We start from the raw sequence: 19,344 nt of genomic DNA on the forward strand, positions 1-19,344 counted from the left end.
GATTATTATTTGAGAAATAAATGAAATAATGGGATATAAAATAGAAATTGATAGATAGGGATACCAACAAATAAAAAATCCCTGCATATTGAAACAAGGTGATAGTAAATATGAGTAAACGGGAAAATGTTCTAGATACGCTTGCATCAATACAGTGAGTGGTTTTGGATGTGTAATGTATCGATCTGAGTGTGTGATATTAATGGTCAAATAAATGAAAATTTTGTTGAAAAATTAAAAAATGCGGATGAAATGATTATTTAATTTGTTTATTATTTTTGTGTGTATTTAAAAATCGTTAAGCTATGATATATCGTGATTTTGTTAAGTGAGAGAGGGTGTGTTTTTGTATAAATCATTAACTTGTTCACAACATGGCTTCAGGCGACACTACCGAAATGGTAGAATTGGAGACACCAACTAGTTTAAAAACTCGTGAAAGAATTATCCAGGAAGAAAATGATGCGGATGAATCTGAAGGTAAGTTTTCTATCCAACTGTTAATTAACAATTTATGTCAGGCAGTTGTCAAAAAGTCATTTTGACAGTTGGTAATGCATATGTAGGTATCCCAAAATTTAGCACTTTTTTTTAGGCTCTTTGGCAGAATTTAGCTGAGTTTTATCCATTTTGTCACACTCAATATATTTTCAATCATTTTAGCTCATGGTCCTGGGTTTTTTATTTTCTCAAATATTTTTATTGTAACCAAATACATTCACATTTAAGTCGAGTAGAAATGTTATTAAATCTCCCTTCGAGCTTAAAAATTTTTTAAAATTAAATTATGGTACGTGAATCTTACTAGAAAGTCAGTCTTAAAGTTCTGTTAGCAGAAATAGAAATTAAGCTGTAGTTTTGGATTAAATATACCGGTTCAATTTTGACAAAATATTCAGAAAAGGGATGCAAAAAATTAAGGAAATTTTAAATAGAATTTTAATGAAGAACAAGAATTGTTTTCCCATATTCTTAAGATTTAATGGTATTTATAAAAAATTGCCTAACAGGTGTATTTTACAATAAAAGGATCGATTTTGTAGATATAGTATGTAACTGAAGTTTCGACGAGTAAAAATTAACAGCGTGCCAAAATGGCATGTTTCATACACTAAAAGCGATATTGAGCTTGTGTGTAGGAAATAGGTTAATTTCGCCGCTTGTATCTTTTAATCTGTAAGAAATAGTGGGATAGTTGCCAATGAGTAAATTAATATAAAAAATTTCCCATTTTTTTAAAAATCAAACAACTTTTGTTTGTAACTTTTTTTTGCTAATTTATTATGTCATATATACAATATATTTAAACAATTAATTAAATTAGTTGGAGAGAGAGGTATTCAAATGCTTTCCGATTTGATTCAAATGCCTTATTCGTTTGTTGTTTGAAAGAAAATTTTGGAAAAAAACAATAAAACATTTTTAACTAGGTACGATATGTAAGTAAATCGGATACAACTAGTTTTATCTTAATTTATCTGTCATACCTACATAATATATATTTCAAGATCTATGAATTTGTCAATAGAGCGGGAGCTGAATGGTGTTGAGTGTGCAAAATATCAAGACTGCCAAAAACTGGGATTCCAAATCCGATAAATTGAAGATCCAATATCTTGAAATCCTTTATTATGGCAGATAAATGAATACGATTTTCGTTATTTTGGGTTCAAAGTTACCCTAGAAACTGATTTTCATTAAAATCAGGAACAAAAATTTTTTTTTCCAATTTCGAAATTTTTCAAAGGGGTACCCCTTAAAAAAGTAGCAAAAATTCGATAAAATTTATTATTCTTCAATTGTGATAAAAACATGGTTTTAGACTAATTTGGGCACAGCGAAAACGATGTCGCTATTTAAAATGCGATCTGATTAATGGTTTTCAAGATATCACTCTCCAAATTGGATCTTGGATTCCAAATCCGAGAAATTAAGGACTCAAAAACTTGAAATCCTTTAGTCTGGCAGATAATTGAAGGCGATTTTCGTTATTTTGGGTTCAAAGTAACCCTAGAAATTAATTTTCATTAAAATCAGGAACAAAAAATATTTTTTCAAATTTCGAAATTTTTCAAAGGGGTACCCCTTAAAAAAACAGCGAAAATTCGATAAAATTTATTAATCTTCAATTGTGATAAAAACATGGTTTTAGACTAATTTGGGCACAGCGAAAACGATGCCGCTGGTTAAAATGCGATCTGATTAATGGTTTTCAAGATATCACTCTCCAAATTGGATCTTGGATTCCAAATCCGAGAAATTGAAGACCCAAAAACTTGAAATCCTTTAGTCTGGCTGATAATTGAATGCGATTTTCGTTATTTTGGGTTCAAAGTAACCCTAGAAATTAATTTTCATTAAAATCAGGAACAAAAAATATTTTTTCCAATTTCGAAATTTTTCAAAGGGGTACAACATTTACTACGACTGCTCTATATACCACCATGTAAAAAGGGCTGTTTTTAATAATTAATTTCTTGCTTTCTGTAAGCTGTACAAAGAATCGACTTGATTTATGTACAAGACGTATTAAATGCTTATTAATTGACATAAAAAATTTGAGATTTTTTTAAAAACTATCGTTTTGTTATCGAAACGTCAAAAATAAGAAATGGGATGATTAATTATGCAACACCTTGTATTTTGGATACATACACCTTGCACATGTACTACAACTACACACATTTCCTGGTTATTTATAGCTTACAACTCATTGAATACGTTTTGAAATTGAATTTTATTTTCGTCTAATCTTATTACTTTTTACTTTTTATAAAATTTTTCAAATGCAAATGATTATTTTGCATGAGATATTATTTTGTTCTTTGTGTTGTGTTCAATTACTTATTATAATAATTATTTAAAAAAATTAAATAAATTATAGACATACTTTCACACTTTTATTTTGTTCTAAATACCAAAAAATAAAATTACTTAATTGTTTTTTGTTCATCATATTTAGAATTCAGTTTGAATTTGTTTTGGTTTTATTATATTCTATATCATCACAGGTATAAATATTATTATTAATAACGGATATCATAAAATTATTTATTAATATTTTTTACCTTCTGATAGATAGTTTTATTGTTTTCACCTCGAAAACCGAAATAATATGTTTTATGATATTTGTACCGTTTGGGGTGTGTTCTTCAATGCTTACATATGATTGAAAGATAAGATTATACTATATAATTACAATTTTGATCCGATCTTATTGGATTTTTTTTTTAAACCCACTAATTTTGGGTCATTCTTTTCAGCTGCGATGTCACTTATTCGCTAGTTATCACTTATGTGCTTAATTCCGGGACCAGACCTCCACATTCTTGAAATCTAATAGAGCTAGGTTGATTTTGATCATACATTTGAAAAGTATGACCCAAATTTAGCAGAATTACATACTTGGTTTATCAAAATTGGATAAAATTTCGATGTGATAGAGCAAAATTAAATATTGTGAATTTTGATGACGTCATCAAGTTCAAAAATTCGATTTTTTTTAATACCACAGGCAATTTTGATCCGATCTTATTGGAATTTTTTTTGAAACCCACTAATTTTGGGTCATTCTTTTCAGCTGTGATGTCATTTTTTCGCTAGTTATCACTTATGTGCTTAATTCCGGGACCAGGCCACCACATTCTTGAAACCTAATAGAGCTAGGTTAATTTTGATCATAAATTTGAAAAACATGGCCCAAATTTAGTAGGATTACATACTTTGTTTATCAAAATTGGATAAAATTTGGATGTGATAGAGCAAAATTAAATATTTCGAATTCTGATGACGTCATCAAGTTCAAAAATTCGATTTTTTTAAAGAACATAGGCAATTTTGATCCGATCTTATTGGAATTTTTTTTGAAACCCACTAATTTTGGGTCATTCTTTTCAGCTGTGATGCCAGTTTTTCGCTAGTTATCACTTATGTGCTTAATTCCGGGACCAGACCTCTACATTCTTGAAACCTATTAGTGCTAGGTTAATTTTGACCACAAATTTGAAAAACATGGCCCAAATTTAGTAGGATTACATACTTTGTTTATCAAAATTGGATAAAATTTGGATGTGATAGAGCAAAATTAAATATTTCGAATTCTGATGACGTCATCAAGTTCAAAAATTCGATTTTTTTAAAGAACATAGGCAATTTTGATCCGATCTTATTGGAATTTTTTTTGAAACCCACTAATTTTGGGTCATTCTTTTCAGCTGTGATGCCAGTTTTTCGCTAGTTATCACTTATGTGCTTAATTCCGGGACCAGACCTCCACATTCTTGAAACCTATTAGTGCTAGGTTAATTTTGACCACAAATTTGAAAAACATGGCCCAAATTTAGTAGGATTACATACTTTGTTTATCAAAATTGGATAAAATTTGGATGTGATAGAGCAAAATTAAATATTTCGAATTCTGATGACGTCATCAAGTTCAAAAATTCGATTTTTTTAAAGAACATAGGCAATTTTGATCCGATCTTATTGGAATTTTTTTTGAAACCCACTAATTTTGGGTCATTCTTTTCAGCTGTGATGCCAGTTTTTCGCTAGTTATCACTTATGTGCTTAATTCCGGGACCAGACCTCTACATTCTTGAAACCTATTAGTGCTAGGTTAATTTTGACCACAAATTTGAAAAACATGGCCCAAATTTAGTAGGATTACATACTTTGTTTATCAAAATTGGATAAAATTTGGATGTGATAGAGCAAAATTAAATATTTCGAATTCTGATGACGTCATCAAGTTCAAAAATTCGATTTTTTTAAAGAACATAGGCAATTTTGATCCGATCTTATTGGAATTTTTTTTGAAACCCACTAATTTTGGGTCATTCTTTTCAGCTGTGATGCCAGTTTTTCGCTAGTTATCACTTATGTGCTTAATTCCGGGACCAGACCTCTACATTCTTGAAACCTATTAGTGCTAGGTTAATTTTGACCACAAATTTGAAAAGCATGGCCCAAATTTAGTAGGATTACATACTTTGTTTATCAAAATTGGATAAAATTTGGATGTGATAGAGCATAATTAAATTTTTTGGATTTTGATTACGTCATAAACCCAACCCAACAGTTAAAAAATATATAATTTCGGTATATAAATTTTTTAATAACACAGGCAATTTTGATCCGATCTTATTTAATTTTTTTTTGAAACCCACTAATTTTGGGTCATTCTTTTTAGCTGGGATGTCAGTTTTTCGCTAGTTATCACTTATGTGCTTAATTCCGAAACCAGATTTCCACATTCTTGAAACCTATTAGTGCTAGGTTTAACGACACAATGTTTACTGGTCAACCAGTAAACATTGTGTCGAAAATTTACGGTGTTTACTAAAAATGGCGTTTTGTACAAAAAATATGGCGTTTTGGCCAAATAATTTATTTTTATCTAATGAGTGACCTTTAGATAAACCTATAAAGTACAATACATGCCTCAAATCTTCGCACGGTGGAAAATGTTTTGCATTAACTCACAAAAATTATTACTTGAATACTACTATTATTACTTTGTGTGTAAAAGTGGCTATCTTTCTTTATTTATTGACATGACATTAGAACAAAAAACTATTGAGTAATCAGCACTGTCTATACATGGTATTTCAACAATTAACTTAGTCAATTTTTTGTTTTAACTTGTTTTTTAAATAACATCTAATGATGAATGATTGTTAACAATAAATAAACCATAATGGAATAATCATTGACGTTAGAGTTTTATAGACTGAGTGTCAAACGATTTCAAGCGTGCCAACATCTGAGGTAATTGCTTAGGTCCAACCATTGTAGATTTGTAAGAAAAAATGTAAAGAGATACGTGATAAGTATTTTTTTTAAGTCAAAAAGCGAAAAAGTTTAGTGAAATCACGATGTTTTATGTAAAACATTTTGTGATATGAAAATTTGACATTCAAATGTCCCTATATTCTTTTGATAAATGTATTTTTTTTATAAATATTCCTAGCTGCCCCAAGCAATTACCTCAGATGTTGGCATGTTTCTCACTGTATGGAAAGATAGGCGATGCTTAGTCTATATAAAACTATAAAGTCAATGGGAATAATTGAACGAATTTCATGTATTTTAATAATTTAAGAGTAAAAATAAAGCTTACTTTACACTGCTTACACCGAGTGTAAATGGTACATGCATATGCAAAAAAAAAAAAAAAAAAAAAAACAAAAAACTGAATATTTATTATTGATAAACGGATATCATAAAATAATTTATTACGATTCAATATTTTTAATTAGTTAAATGCTTTTATGTATAATTTGAAATATTTAATAGAATATGTATTTTGAATATAAATATATTGTGTTTTTTAATAAGACCTTCGTCTTCAATTTTTTTATGTAACTTTTGTAATTAAAACTGTGCAAATTTTAACCTTAACTTGCTTGGGTAGTTAATTAGTTGATTTTATTGAGTTTTGATTTTTTTTATCTATTTAAGTAGTCATATTTTTTCAGAAAATATAGACTTGCAAGGTCAACGGAGAGGGATGGATATGTAAAATTAATCCGTTTTATGCCCTCCTCCATAAGAAGATATATGGGGTTTTGATAAACCACCCGAGATATTTTATGCACAAAAAATAAAAACAAAGTAGCCGTTTGAAAGCAACAATGGCTTATTTCAACGGCAACAGCTTGTATATCTATGTTGGATTATAAATGTTAAAATATTATGGTAACTAACCACAATAATAGTACCAACATATTATATTTTACATTTATAATATTAGCACAGTCAGTAGAATAAATTATTCATCTTAAGCTCAGAAATTTTTCGAAGAAGATGAATATTTGGTTACAGGTAGTTGATTGGTTGTAAAATAATAATTTAACCGTGTGTCACAGTGCGTTAGGAAAATTAATTTCAAGAAATCAGTTTTGCTTAAAAAAATTAAAAAGTTTGCTTTAAATAAAAACAGTTTAATACAAAAGTTGCAGTTTGCGCAATTCTGCCTATTTTGGTTTTTTTATTTTTATCTAGCTTCAAAATTGATGGAGATGTGCCACATTTTACTATGGCTACTTTTTATACCTTGTATAATATCAAGGTATACTAGTTTAGTCCCAAGTTTGGAACGCCTTAAAATATTGATGCTACGAACAAAATTTTGATATAGGTGTTCATAAAATCACCTAATTAGTCCCTTTTCGGTTGTCTGTCTGTCTATCCGTCTGTGGACACGATAGTTCAAAGTAGCGTGCTCAAGACGTAAAAAGTGAGGCTAAGTTCGTAAATGAGCAACATAAGCAAATTGGGGCTTGAGTTCGTAGGACCCATCTTGTAAACCGTTAGAGATGGAACAAAAGTTTAAATATAAAATATATTCCTTATAAAAAAATAAATAGCTTTTGTTTGAAACATTTTTTCTTAAACGTCACTGCTTATCCGTGAGCACGGAAATTAGTACAAAACCTTGCTGTCCATTTTCTCCAAAACTTTAAAAGATAGAGAGTTCAAAATTTGCAGGTAGCTTCAACTAGTGGTCTTGTGAAACATTCTCGTAAAAATTAAATAATAGTAATTGAGATATAAGCTCATTGAAAAATTTGATTCGTCGATAACTCAGTTGAATCATTCAATGTTTGAACGTTAACATTTAATATTATTTGGCAAAAGCTCAAAAGCTCATGATCCTATTTCATAGTACGTAATTAGGAAATCAAAATGAGCTGTAATAGATGTCAGTAGTATAAAAATTCCCAGAGCTATGAACAAAATAAACTCTTACTAGCTTCTTAGAAGGCAAAATTCTTCATTTAATGAGCCATAATTCGGAAACTATAATTTTTATAGAGTCACTTGAATCTTTTTGTTATTTTCTGAGCTTTATAGTGATATTACACTTTTTCGATTGCATGTACGGTTTTGGAGGTATTCACGAAAAATTCATAAAACGTATGACTTCCGCATATCAGTCTGCATATATTATCATAAAAAAGTACTCATATAATCAAATTTTCGTCTTCTTCACGTAATTTTTGAACTCAAAATGTCGTATTATTGACTGTGTTATTATGTATAAAGTATAAAGATAAACCACGAGCATGGGCGCCATTTGTTGAGTACTTTAATTTATGAAGGTTACCAGTACCACTGAAAACAATACAATTCGTATTCGTATATTTAAAATAATTAATGTAGATAATAATTTTCAATGTTTTTATTTTAATTATAATAAATAATGGAAATTTTTTATATAAACATGACGAATTAAATGTATACAATATATACATTTTATTTTATTTTATAATAAATAATAATAATTACGATGCGTCATCTAATTTTTTGGATGGTATATTCTATTACATAAAAATTATAGGGTCCATAAAGTTGGCATGTCAATAGAGAAATATGGCACCTTTTTATTCGTTGCGTGCAGGACCGAAGTAAGTGCCCCGCGCGGTAACATTTATAAAAAGTTTATGTTTATTATATTATTTAAATGAGTTTTCACAGAATGATTTCATCATTTATGGAATAATATTGCCTATATTTTAAAATGAAGAATATATATTTAATAATATAGGCTATATTATTCCATAAATGATGAAATGTGAACTATTTTTAGCTCCCTGCGCCTAATAGCCAATATGGGAATTAAGAATTGATGGTATTCATCATCTTTTTCAAAAATTAAATGCATGTATCAATGATAGACATTAGTTTACAAGACAATTTTAAGTGTTGTTAGCTTTCGGTCTAAAGCTCTAGTGTTTTAGGGATAAACAATTTTAACAGCCTTTCACACAATTTAGGGTTTAGCGTTTGATAACGTAAGATTCGAAATTGGGAAGGGGAATATTTCGGTGTAGGCTGTACACAGTTTTTATTTCGAAAAACACCCCTTCTCCAAAATTGATCGGATCGTGTTGGGGAAAAATATAATCATCTCGGTAACTTTTCGAAGTAATATTCAAAGTTTCATTCTCCTTGCTATTACAGTTTCCGATAAAATCGTTGGAAAATGATCATTTTTCAATTCTTGAAAGGTTTCCAGAGAGATTTTCCCTAACTATGCAAAATAGAATGTTTTTAACACTTAAATAACTTCGAACTTTGCTGGTTTATTGCGTTTAATTCCATACCAACTTCATCTAATAATATTGAAGGGTTGAAACTTTTAAAAAACGTATTAGAAATACAAATTTCGCCTGCATCTAGAAACAAATCGAAAAATTTCTTTCGTTTGAAGAACTCTCTGACCTTTTTTTTAAAATCAAGTTCTAAATCCGTGAGTGATCTTATCATTTAACGTATGTGTGTAGTATAGACGTTATGAAGCATTCATATTAAATTTTACCTCTAAGAACACCATTGAAATTTAACAAACATAAATATCATATCAAGTTTCGCTGGAAAATTATTATGGTAACTTGTTGGACATAAAATGGGGTGTATTATGAAGATAATTAGTTTGGTATGATGGTTATATCAGTTTCTTCCTCCCTTTAATCAAATCAATCAATAAAGTAAGGTTGTACGTTAGTTTTTTAAATTAATATTAAAATGCAAGATTAAATCCCGTTAAGAAATTAATCATATTTTATTAAAATAATAAAAAAATTTTGAAAAATATTTATTCATATTTTAAAAATTTCATACATCGCCAAGGCTGTCTTTAACAAAGACGATGAACTTTTCGGTCGACGATGATCACTTGCCCAGAATCTTTCTTCCACAACGAAAGGAGTGGCCTCCACAATTTTTTCAATTATTGTTCAAAACATTTTGTTTTAAAACAAAGTATGCAAGTATTTGAGATTGAATTTCACGATTGGTTTGGAGCAAATATTACAATAGATATACAGTCCTATATAGGTGTGTATTGTTGTTGTCCACACTTCTAACTCTTGTAGAAAGGGCCTTTTCTCAAGCTTTCAGTCAATTTTGATTGAAAGATTATTTCCAAAAAATTGTGACTGATCTTAAAATTTACTGATTGGTTCTTATTTCAAACGTTAGTTTTTTTTTCACAACAATCTTATAAAATCAGAGGTGAATTTTTTAGTCTGAAATTGTTTCTTGTCAGAGGTCATCGCATGCTCAATTTAATAATATAGGAATAATGATTACTATCAAGTTATTGTTCTTTAACTTTCTCATAAATTTTATAATAGCGTTTGGTTGAAAATGGGGGAAATCCAATGAATTGTGTTTATTGAATGATTTAAATATAAACATGGTAATTTATATTTAACTTTTGATTTATAATTTAATTCTAAATAAGTTATATTGAACCAAAAGTAAAGAATCCTTACATACAAAGGCTATGCACATTTCAAAATACATTGAAAAATGTTCCATTCAAAGTTAGTTTAAATAGGCCCCTTTTATACGATAAAACAAAAGTCCTTATGGTGCCAAACTCCGATGGTGAATATTTTTCCCCAATCAACGAGGCGTTTAAAAATGAAAATGTCTAGAAATTCTTAAATTTTACTTTTTAAAACGCAGCAGATAAAAGAAAAACTCGTGAGCTTTAAAAACGGGAAAATATTATATTTCTATATAAACAGGGGGATATATAGGGGCAGAGAAGTTCACATCTTCACTTGCTTGATACTAAATGTATCAGCGTAACAATTTTCCACCTTCTTTTTTGAAAGAACTGTAAAGATGAGACATCTTCAAATCCCCACAAACGTGGTCTGTAGAAAATATGAAAAATAATTTTACTCTAATCAATAATTACCTGTGCTGAAGTCCTAATTATCTGTTAATGACATAATCATCGACTTCAAAGCAATATTGCTCACAATAAAAATATTGGCTGTAGCCGTTTTTTTGCAAAAATTTTTATTTTATACTTTTTAGTGAGTTTAGGTCGTCTTTCTTCATAAAAATACTGAACCGATTTTGTCGAAACAATTGTAAAACCACCTGAAGAGTACAAAAGAAATCTTCAAAATCATTGGAATCGGTGCATAGATAAAAATTGGGCGAACAATTAATTATTTCCTAATTTTCTAACCTCCCAGTGGGGAAGTTTTTTTCCAAATTTATATGTTACCAATTTTTTATAACATATAGATGACTTAATTTTTTTTATTACTTCAGTTAAAGAATTAGGTCACTGCACTTACAGAGAAAAGTGAAGTTGATTTTTAAAAATTTTTAGAAGTACGCAAAATATGCACGTTTACTTAAACAAACAGGAAGATACTTTAAATGTGAAGTCATTATGTTGAGTCCATAGAGATTACATATAACTCTCTGTGTTTGCAAGAAAGAGACGGGCAACAATCTTTGAATATTTATAACTTTTTCGTCTTGTAATCAATTTTAATTTAACTTTCTTTTGTTATCGTATTAAGCCTACTTTTACATTTTTATGGGTAATGTGATAATGTATCGATATCAGTCATGTATCCAAATCGGACTACTCTGTAGAAAGTTATACGAGGTCAGACATTAAAAAAAAGATAATACGGGTTGACTTGAACCTCCTCCTTTTTTATCGGTTAGATATTTATTATTTTCTCTGTTTACAGGTGAAACAATAATCCAATATCATATTTAACCTGTGTACATACATTTTTTATAACATATAATTAACAAACTTATATTAATTACATGTAAAGTACTTATCGTAAATAATTTACCTCTGTATACAGAAGATAAATCATTTCGCAAGCCACATCCATGAGTATGAGAGAGAGTACATATACTTTAAGCAATGTGGATAAGAAAGATTCTGTTATATGTTTGCTTGAATGAGTCTGTAGCTTTGCTCATTGGCAGTTGTATGACTGACTAATAAATGTGGTCTCTGAACAGTAGTCCAGAATGTTTTACATACATACAATCAAGCATACAAGCATATAATAGTATCCTTCTTATACACTTTGATAAGTGTAAATGTACTCAAAATAATTGGTCAAATCTTTCGAGAATTGAAAAATTGTATATAACAATTGACAACCGGCTCAGTAGCTAAGCGAGAAAATTAGTCTTTACTTGCTTTGACTTATGGCTCGGAGGTTGCGGGTTCAAATCCAAGTAACGGCAATGTGAACGAAAAATAGTTAATGGGGCGGTAAATTGATCACATTGTCGTCGATTGGATAAGAATGAAGTAAACGACTCCATAAAAATGATGTGGGTGGCCTCTATTATAGACATGGTCTGAGAAATGGGGATTAAACCCCATTATTATTATTATATAACAATTAACAAAACAACACATGTTTACAACAGTTTGTTTACGGCATTTTTATAATTTTAAATATGTAACTTGTTACATGATGTATACTGAGGTCGCGTGTGGCGCCCACATAATATATTTTCTATAATTGGCCTCCTATTACAAATGTTAGCAATTTGTAATTGTTGTTTGATAAGGAATATTTTCATTTATTTCATTGTTAATTAAAATTTCATTTTTTCTGTTTTAGATAAAAACAATTTCGTGTCAAATGAGCCTCGACAAGTCGATGTAAGTATTTTTTTTATTCAATTGTATGTGAGTCGTAAAAGATCGAGTTTTAAAAATATTGCAATGTAAAATTTTGTTTGTTTATCATATTAATACCACCTACCAAAAATTTATTTAATGATTACATTGACTGGCAATCTCAATTAACAGCGGCACCCTAAATGTCGTCTATCAATTTTTTCTTTAAGATACAAGGGATACCGTAGTATGCATGGAGATTGTTCTGTTAAATATCTGAGTGCGTAGTTCTGCCAAACGTAATCTTTCCTTCTAAAAAAAGTGATGTAACTTATTAAATTCGGCAATTTTCCCATATATTACGATAGCTACTTTAGAAAACCCAATGAAAAAGAAAATTTAAGGTTCATTTTTGTTTCGTTTATTTTATCTTGTTTACGTTTTAATTTAATAATGACGCGGTTTAATTTTGTTAGATAAGAATGAATGCGTCAGAAGGAAAAATTTTCGATTTTTGGTAAATTATTTTAATACGTTGCTGACGTTGGTTGAGTACTTTTTTTTTTACAAGACGAACTTTCATTATACTTAAAAGAAGATATTGATCTATTCCAGATCTGTTATTTTAAATTAAAAATTACAAAAATATTTAAGTTAAATTTTAATTTTGTAATTTACTGTTTTTATATGTTTTTTGAAATATAATTTTTTTTGAGGTCATTTACTGATTAACTCACCCGAGAAAAAAAAGTCATTGAATGTAAAGTTTTAAATAAAAAAAACTGTTTTTTTCTGGTTTTATGATGTTCTTAGAATAAATCAAGTTTTTTAACCTCGCTTAAAATTCTTTTCCGTGCTAATGATATCTGTCTGTATAAGTTGCGAATTTATTTCTTAATTTTTTGATCAATTATGTTAATTTGTTTTAAATTTTAATATTTTATGCTAATTTTTTTTGGGTAAATTTTAGTCGTGGATATAATATTGTAAAGCAGCTAAAGCTTCTAGTATATAATTTCCCAAAAAAAAAAGTTTGGTTATGATTGATTGATGCATAAAAAAAAATATTTTAGAGTTCTATCAAACCAAAGTGACACTGAACAAGAGAGAGTGCACATACATATAATATACATCATACACTCTCTCTTACTCGGTGCAACTTTGGTTTGATAGAACTCAAACAAACAAGTTTACTCAGATTAGGGAAAGCAAAGCGATACTCAACGTGTTAAGTTAAGAAAGTAAAATCCTTTTGCACGTGTAAGTTATTTTATTATGAATGGCATGGACTCAGTAACGGCTATAATTAACTTATATAATGATTTGAATTAATTTAGTATTGAAATTTATTGTGCAAAACCTTCGCGTTTCATAAACGATTTAAAAGTGCGTGCATGATTGTTTCAAGGTATATAACAGACACATTAGAACAGAAGTATTTTCGAAAAAAATATTTTAAATACTGAATTTTTCAAACAATTTACCTAACGTAACGTATTTGAGTATGGATCAATGTGTCTGTAGATATATCGGAATCGTGTAAATTAATTGATCGTATATGAGACCCTTTATAAATTTATATCATAGTAATAATGTTGTGCTGTTAACATTAGTCTCATAAAAACATGCCGAGACATATTTTAATACAGGATATGAATTTGAAATGATAAAGTAACCGGAATATAAACTATACTTACTGTATGTGATAATTTTATAAACATTGAAATAGAAGAAAAATTAATGAATTATTCATATTTTCTACCCGGAATAATGATTAGTACGTAATTATATTACGAGTATTTTAGTGATTCAACATTAAAACATTATTGAAAATTTGAATTTAAGTAAATTAAATACTTGCAAAGTATTTTGAGATTAACTAATTATTTATAATACAATCAATAAGTTGGTTAAAAGTGTCGAAAGTGGAAAAGTATGCTGAAAGTGGATTCTGTCATGTATTGCGAAAAGCGTGCCATTTTTAGCCAAAAATTTCATAATCATTAAGTATTTATCCTCTGAACTTTGTTCTAGGGGGTATTTTTGGCCACTGATTGCGAGTTTGATGTTCGATTACACGGATTTAATTTATCTTCCGAAAATCGAATCATTTTTGGTCACAAATTTCAAATTAAGTATTTCTTCTAATTAAACGAACTTTGTTCTTGTCAAATTTTTCTAATGTTTTGATTATATCTAAATATTGTATTTTAAACTATGCCTACCTTTTTTAATCTTTAAAGTTGTTTGTCTACTATCTAAGAACAAACTTCTTTAAAAAGATTATCTTAAGTGACTGTGAGTAATTTACAAAACATCTTTAATTGATTAAATTTTTCAAATAGTTGCATGATTTGTCATAAATTTTTCTATTTTATTATAAAATTTAATAAAAATTTAAACATAATGATTTAAAACAGATGAAATTTGAATTAAAATAAAATTTTTATGAGTTTCTAAATGAAATATTCGTGTATTTGAAGGGGGCATATTTGGTATTTTCCACCTTATATGAGATAAATAATGGCAACTCTATTGGCTAAACTTAATAATAATAATTTTTAGTAATGGACTTTAACCACCTTTTTTCAGACATCCAACTATAACAGTTGCCACCCACATTATTGTTTATAATCTTTATTTAAACTACATTCGAATATACAATTCAATTTATGATGTGGGTGGAGTCAGTTACTTCGTTCTTATCCAACCGACGACAGTGTGATTAATTTACCGCCCCATTAATTATAATTGATCGACAGCCGCTGCCTGGATTCGAACCCGCAACTTCTCAATCTGTACTCAAACGGTTAAAGGCGGATACTGAGCCGATTTATAGATCTAAACTTAATATTTGTGTTATATTTACTTCTATTTTTACTTGACTTTTTCAAAAGAATAATCTATAAGCAGCAATAATGCCCAGAATTGTTTGGTAAAATAAAAGAAATCATCACAGATCGAATATCGTGGATAACTTCAAATAGGGCTTACAAAGTATTCTCAAAAAAATGATTATATGAACTAATATTGGGGCCTAAGTTGCGATTGATTTTATAATATTGCCCATTTTATGATATCGTTTTAATATGTGGTGGTTCTTTAAAAGTATATTTTCAAAATCAACTTAACGTTGAGAAAAACTACTCGTTTCAGTATTTAGGTAAATAAATGTCTATTTTACTAGTACTACAATAATAGTCCAAGGAACTCTACAATAATAAGTCTAATGGAATGAAATTTGAAAACAATAATAATGAATGGAGTCAAGGTAATGATTAAAAATAAAACATTAATCGGTCACCCACTGTTCTAAATATTTTCTTTTGAAAATAATTATCTTAAGTAAACAAATATTCATATAATATTAATAAATAATACATGCATTGAAGAACATACATTTATACTGACTTAATGGTTACTTTACTTAATATATGATAGGGAAGGCATACAGTTTTTTAAATAAATACTCATATGACTAGACCTAAGCTGAATGAACTTACTTAGCAAGTTGTTATTATAATATTATATGACGATGACCCTATGAAAATCTCAACTTCAAAATTTTAAATTAAATCTCAGGTTTTATTGTAAATTCGTGTAAAAAAATATGTTCGAAACTTTTTTTTATAATACCAGAAAAGCTGAATATTTAGTTAAATTAGCTTTTTTTACTCCGACAACGCCAAGGGTTATGTGTTTGACTGGCATGTATGCTCAGAGGCTGGCACTCAGCCTAAACCGGAAAGGTGGTCAAACACATATGATATCACAATTGGCTCTATAGCCTAAATGTGTGAACAGCCAATATAAACTAGCCTTAAATCGTCATTACAGTCGGGGACCTCCTTTCCGTCCTGCGGAAAACTTTGTAATCCCAGAGGTCTCCCGACTGTTATGACGATCATAACAATTTCAGATGAAAATGTTTTCTTGTTTTCATACTTTTAAGAGCGTGATTTGTTTTTTTAGTTTTTGAATTTTATTTTTTTAAAGCCAATGTCATTCTTAAATAAGATTCAGCTATAGGAATCTAATGGCGACCTTAATCTTGAAAATTCACTTAAAAAAAGTCAAAACGCTTTTCTTTTCTTTTACTTATGATTTGATAATTGAACGTTAAAACCACTGTTTTCATTACCAATGTATAAAAAGAAATTTTGTACTTTATCCTCAAATCACCTTTTTCCAAGCTCGACGCCAAGATAAAATTAAGTCACGCCGTTTACGAACTAGTACGTCTAGTCAAATTATTTGTTAACTAAATTTTGAAACACAACCAATTTATTATAATATTTCATATACAAAACCAAGCACGCCGCCTATGTCGGAGTTCAAGCCGAAGTTTAATCATACCACAGATCCATGCCTTTGCAAACAATTACGTTGATTAATATTTAAACGCTATTATATTTTGTTTAATTAATTACCGCCTACTTTGATAATTTTATTAAATAAAAATTTCATTTATGTGCATATATTTTTAAAACCTGTATATTGGGTGTAACGAAAAAATCGATATACTCAACGACTTTCTTTTTCAAATGAACAGGTAAATAAAATTGCCATTACAGTCGCGAGACCTCTTTAGATTAAAAAGTGTTCCACAGAACGGTCTATCGATTGCGTTGATAATTTTATTTACCTGTTCAGCTAGCGAGTATATCAGTGCCCTTGCGTTTTGTATATTTTGTATATACAGGATGTCTTCTTTTTAAGTTACATATGCTTGAAACTAGATAAATAAAAATCGGTAAAGGTAAATGCTTCTTAAACGAAAATATATTTTTTAAATTTGTGCCCCCACTACCGTGCTCATACATCCTTAACTAAAAAAACTTGATTACTTTTTAGTTCGTTCTTAGGAAGGGTGGTCTTATTTTTTATTGTTTTAAAATTATTATTGTTTTTTATATTCTATTTTATTTATCCCGTACTGTCCACTACTGTATGTACTGTTACTATGTTAATGTCCACTTCAATAACAACTAACTGTATAGTTCTTTATAAATCATTTTTTAAAAGCAAAATTATGTTATAAAAACATTAGCTATATTATTATTTATTATGGTTTGATACACTTTATTCTAATCAATGTTGGGTCATTAAACTATTATCCTCACAAAAAAATTGTACATCTGTATACAAAGTACAACTTAATAGATAGGATAATTTATTCTAGGAAACGCATCTATCATTTGTTAGAGTATTTCTTTAACTTTGTATTTTGAATGTAATTGTCAATTACCCATATTGTGTGATTTTGTAGATTTTGGCATCCTGATCAAATATCTCAATGGGTGCCTACGATAATAATAGGCCTTGCCAATAAATGGGCAACGGCTTTCACAAAAGAAAAATTAAAGAAATAAAAATAATTGTAGGGAAATGCGAAATTGTTCGGGCTAATACACCAATTTTGCGTATGTAATCACAATAAGGGCAGAATGTCTAATGCGTTTCTCTACGCTTGTTTGTCAGTAGCAATTCTCGACCATGTATTTACACCGTAATTTCTAAACTCATCCGACCATCTCTTACACAATTCTCTCCCACAATTTCTACTGTTCATTCTTGGTATCCAGAATATAATTCGTTTTGCCCATCGATCGGTTTTTGATCGTAAAATGTGTCCTACCCAGGTCCACTTTAGCATTTAGCAATAAACTTTGCTGAGCGCATTTGTGTGTTTAACGTATCTCCTTATTTATAATTTTATCTCTCCGGGTAATATTGAGAATACAGCGTTCCATTCTTTTTTGGCAAATATTCAGTTTTTTACTAATCATGTTTGTTAGATCGCAAGATTAACATCCATACGTTAAAACTGGTGTTATGCTAGAGACCAGAATTTCTGCCAGGCTTTGGCGCAGCGACCTACGATAGTCTAAATGCAAAAGTTTCTAGACTATGGGGGTTGGAATGCTCGTTGAGACTTTTGGTTAGGATGTCAAGATCTACAAAATCTCGCAATATGAATAAGTTTTATCGAGACCTAATCCCTAAATATTTAAACCCTTCTATTTGGTAAATACAATATAACCCAATAGGCCTTCTTCATCACCTGATTTTATTGATTCGCTTCGTTTAAATACAGAGGACGTAAGAGTGTCTCACACCACAAATTTTTTATAATATGATCAATGTACGAATTGTTGTGTTCTATTGTTACAAAAACGTACAGAAGTTTATTGACATGAATATCAACAAAACATTATTATTATTAAAATACACTGATGGATGTGTTTTTAAACTAAATTTTGTGTATTCATTTAAATTTCATTAAGTAACAATAAAAAAAAGAAAATTATTCACTTAGTATAAGGCATATGGGCGCATTAGTTAAGGAAATAAATTTAAGAACTCCACACAAATCGAATAAAAAATTCCATTCTGTTAAATTATGTAAAAATTTGATACAAGTTCTTCTTAACATGCTGATATAAAGTTTCAATGGTCCCAAAGTTTTTAAATTAATATATTTTGAACTATTTGAGCTTAAAGTTAAAACATAGGCAATAATATACGTCTATGGAGTCTAAAATTCAGGCATAATAATTGGAAGAATCAGGACTAAAATAATTGGAAAGAATACACACAATACAGTTCAGCTGTTTTCAAGTTGTGAACTCTTCTATCAGTGGTTTACCCATTTTTTTTGAAATTTACTGGCTGTTGATATAGCTAGTTATTTATAGAATTATTTACTTTAAAATTATATTTTAGTGCATTTTCTATAAGTATGCTCTTTTTTGATTAAGCAATTTTTGTTTACTCTCAACGTTCATAACTAATTTTTCCAATTCGAGTACGCCAATTTGTTCTACACTAAATTTCATGACATAAAAACGAAAATTATAATTAATGAACTATATTTTTTATGATATTAATGTGTTATTGTTCTGATATGATCGTTTTGTTAGAAT

At 28.9% G+C, this 19,344-nt stretch overlaps 1 protein-coding gene across 7 annotated transcripts in view; it reads left to right on the top strand.

The window, feature by feature from the left end:
- Positions 1–134: 134 nt before the first annotated feature.
- Positions 135–19,344, top strand: part of LOC123301489 (phosphatidylinositol 4-phosphate 5-kinase type-1 alpha) — a 63,081-nt gene continuing 43,871 nt past the window's right edge. For all 7 annotated transcript variants that reach the window (XM_044884238.1, XM_044884240.1, XM_044884241.1 and 4 more), the window contains exons 1-2: positions 135–480; positions 12,420–12,460. In XM_044884238.1, coding sequence (XP_044740173.1) covers positions 375–480; positions 12,420–12,460 — 147 coding nt within the window. In that variant the 5' untranslated portion in view covers positions 135–374. The remainder of the gene's footprint in view (positions 481–12,419; positions 12,461–19,344) is intronic.

This window comes from Chrysoperla carnea, chromosome 5 (assembly GCF_905475395.1).
Source record: "Chrysoperla carnea chromosome 5, inChrCarn1.1, whole genome shotgun sequence".
Classification (NCBI taxonomy): domain Eukaryota; kingdom Metazoa; phylum Arthropoda; class Insecta; order Neuroptera; family Chrysopidae; genus Chrysoperla; species Chrysoperla carnea.